Consider the following 3,727-nt stretch of genomic DNA (forward strand, 5'->3'; position numbering starts at 1 on the left):
AAAAAAAAAAAAAAAAAAAAAAAAAAAAAAAAAAGTCAAAGAAAGCATATATAATGGGGAGAGCAACTTAAAACCATCTGAGACACCACTGGTGGGAATGTACATTGGTACAATGTGTTGGAGCAAAACTTGGCAAAATGCACCAAAAGTAATTTTCCCCTTATTCACAATAACAGCTTTATTAAGACATAATTCATGTACCATAACATTCATCCTTTTAAGGTGTACGATTCCTAGTTTTTATTATATTCACAGAGTTGTGTCACCAACACTTTATTACATTAGAATATTTTCATTAGCTTCCAAAAGAAACCCCATAGCCATTAACAGCTATTCCTCATTGCTGCCCCTGGCAACTGCTAATTTATTATAATATCCTACTATACCTGAAAATGTACATACTCTATGAATCTACAATTCCTCTTCTAGGAATTTGCTCTAAGGAACTAACTAGAGATATGTGAAAAGATAGAGCTGGATACTTAAACAAAAAAGTTGCATTCAATGTGGTTGTCATACAAAAAGCTTGCTAAGATAATACAGAGGAATACTAGATAGCCATTATAAAGATAATCACAGAAGAATATCTAACACCATAAAGGGATTTTCATAATATACTGTTCAGTGACAAAATAGTTATAAAATAATATGTATAATATAATCCTAGTTTTGTGGAAATAATATATATATATATAATATGAAAAAAGTTTGGAAGAAAAGACATCAAATGATTTTGTTGCAGGCAACAAGTATTTTTTTTCTATTTTCTTTCCTTCCTTCCTTCCTTCCTTCCTTCCTTCCTTCCTTCCTTCCTTCCTTCCTTCCTTCCTTCCTTCCTTCCTTCCTTCCTTCCTTCCTTCTTTCTTTCTTTCTTTCTTTCTTTCTTTCTTTCTTTCTTTCTTTCTTTCTTTCTTTCGGCACTGGGGACTGAAGCCAGTGGTGCTTTACCACTGAAACACATCCCCAATCCTTTTGATTTTTTAATTTTTGGACAGGGTCACACTAAGTTGCATAGGTCCTCATTTAGCTACTAAGCCTGGCCCAGAACTTGTGATCCTTCTGCCTCAACCTCCCAGGTTGCTGGGATTACAGGCATGTGCCACTACACCCAGTTTATTTTCTTTTGTCTGTATTCGAAATAACTATTTATTACATTTGTGGTAAGAAAACAAAGTTATTTTAGTTTGCTATAAACAGAGGTTGAAGGAAACTGAGAATGGTTTTGTCTGAAAAGAGGAAATTTAAGTGGGACACATATAAAGGGCTGCTGTATGAAAGATGAAGCAGATTTTATTTAAAAGATAAAAACAAGCTTTGTATAGAACTAAGACCAAGAGGTAAAATTGTATAGCCACAACTTTCTGCTCAACACACACACAAAAAAAAAAAATCTAATAATCAGAGATCTGTTCATCAAGGAATACTAAATACTGAATACTGAATTTTGGAAGCAATTTGACCTAGTTTATATAATTTCTAGGGGTGACAGAATTGGCTCAAAATCTGCCATTTTATGGTAAGAGCATAAAATATTGATTGGCTGTGTGTCTTCAAAAGCCAAAAATAAGTTGATTTCCGTTTATGATCATCAGTAATCTTAATACTTAACATAGTTTTGTGTTTTCTTTCTTTCAGCCCGTTGGTCTTTGCGAAGGTTCTCTGGCTCAAAGAGCATCAGAAAAATATGTCTCTGTGACTTGTGATTTATTCCCACCGCAGGTATTTTTCGTCCTAATTATCTTTTTGTGAAGAGCTGATTATTTACATTTAGTAGCCACCATCCCATCCCCTTTGATTTTCCCTAAGATCCCCGATTACCACTTCACTAAGGCTACCCTGAGGCCACACCCATGTGGTAGCTCATCAGAGACCTGTCACATTTCGTTTTAGTCACATTTATGGTCCTGCAGAATTAGGAAGACACACTCAGAAACAGGGCACTCCCAGCTCAGAAGGCTTGAGGCTCTGAAGCATTAAACTCAGTTTCCCTGAGAGACCTTATTCCCAAATTCAGGGAGAAGTCATCCATGAAAACATCCCATCCCCCTCCAACAATGTTTATTGAGCTCTAAGACCACGAGGCAGCCTGGTTGGGTTAAGACAAGCCTGAGACAAGTGCTGGTCCTAGTCTGCATTCATGAGCCCTGTGGCCTGACTGAGTCTTGCTTCCTCATCTATAGAGTGGGACTGCAACAGCGACCTCATTCAGATCCCAGAGGGACAAGTGAGAGGACTGGACAAAGAGCATTGTGTAGGGCCTGGCACAGAATATACAGTAGAAGGTGCCTGCGGCTGCCCCTACGAGGAACAGAGAGAGCACTCACCAGGGACTTTTAGCCTCTCTGGACAGTTGTTCAGCTCTGAAATCAGGAGACTTGCAGTCAGTCCTCTACAGGCCCTGGTTCCCCTGGCCCTTTTCTGTTTTTCTTTTTTAACCCCTTCACCAGGAGACCCATCCCTCTAGCTGGTCTCCTTTTAAATGTTCTTCTTGAAAGGCATAGACCAGCTTAGCCTGCCACCAGATGTGGCTTATGGAATTCTGCATTTAAAACATTGTTATTTCAGGTTCAGTCCCCTGGGTACGACAATGTAGAAGAGCCCCCAAAAAGAAATGCAGTCTCCTCCGGGTCTTCCTACAAAACTGCACCAACCTCTATCCAGTACCTTCCTGATCTGGATGATGAGAAGCCTGAAGATCCCCAGAGCACAGACCTTCAGGACGCCTTCCCAGTGCAGCTGGATCCAACCACCAACCCCCAGGGAGACATCCTGGATGTGTCCTTCCTCTTCCTAGGACCCGAGGAGAAGAAGCTGGTTGTCCTTCCTTTCCCCAAAGAAAAGCAGCACTCTGATGAGTGCCCAGGACCTGCCCAAAATAATAGCCCTCTTCTCCTCCCACCCTGAGAATCACAGAGAAGTTTCCTTGGGGATATAGTACCCTGTGTGAGATGAGAGGTGGTGGGATAGGATGGAGAAAGAATGGGTTCAGATGTAGAAAATAGCTAATAAAGTGTGTCTTCCATTATTCTTGGTCTCAATTATTGGCTGGAAATGGAAATAATGAGACTCCCCCACTTGGGCTGCCTTGGCCTCTGGACACGGTGCTACATGGTGGGCTGCATCCTTTTCCAAAATGTGATCTTATGCCATGGACCGAGGTTTATCCTTTCAGTGTATCTGTGTGCTCAGCAACCTGTACTAAAGCTCTCCATGAATAAAGAAACTTCCCTAAGTGCAAGAGGTACACGAAACGGGCTCAGCAGCTTCCCTCTTGACCTCCCCTTACAAGACCAAGTCTAGCTGTGTATTGCTCATGCCATTTCCAACACTCATCCTCTTTTCATCTGCCTGAAGGTCTCTGTGTCTCAACAGATGACTAAGATGGAAGAGAAATGTGCCTATGACCTGTGCAGGGCCCTATGGGAACATCAGGCCACAAGAGTTCTTATTGTCACAGATTCTTAGAACAGAAGTTGAAGGGCCCATCAATTGTAGTCTTTTTTCCCATATTTAAAAAACACTGGGACAAGCTGGGCGTGGTGGTGCTGTCCTGTAATCGCAGCATCTTGGGAGGCTGAGGCAGGAGGATCACAAGTTAGAGGCCAGGTTTGACAACTTGGTGAGATCCTGTTTCAAAATAGATGATAAAAAGGGCTGGGGATTAGCTCAGTGGCATAGCACCCCTGGATTCAATACCCAGTACCAGAAAAACAAACACACCCAACAG

At 41.4% G+C, this 3,727-nt stretch overlaps 1 protein-coding gene across 1 annotated transcript in view; it reads left to right on the top strand.

The window, feature by feature from the left end:
• Positions 1-3,025, top strand: part of Fetub (fetuin B) — a 9,356-nt gene extending 6,331 nt beyond the window's left edge. The window contains exons 6-7 of the mRNA XM_015499964.2: positions 1,636-1,719; positions 2,566-3,025. Coding sequence (XP_015355450.1) covers positions 1,636-1,719; positions 2,566-2,904 — 423 coding nt within the window. The 3' untranslated portion in view covers positions 2,905-3,025. The remainder of the gene's footprint in view (positions 1-1,635; positions 1,720-2,565) is intronic.
• Positions 3,026-3,727: the final 702 nt, after the last annotated feature.

This window comes from Marmota marmota, unplaced genomic scaffold (assembly GCF_001458135.2).
Source record: "Marmota marmota marmota unplaced genomic scaffold, marMar, whole genome shotgun sequence".
In the NCBI taxonomy this organism is placed as follows: domain Eukaryota; kingdom Metazoa; phylum Chordata; class Mammalia; order Rodentia; family Sciuridae; genus Marmota; species Marmota marmota.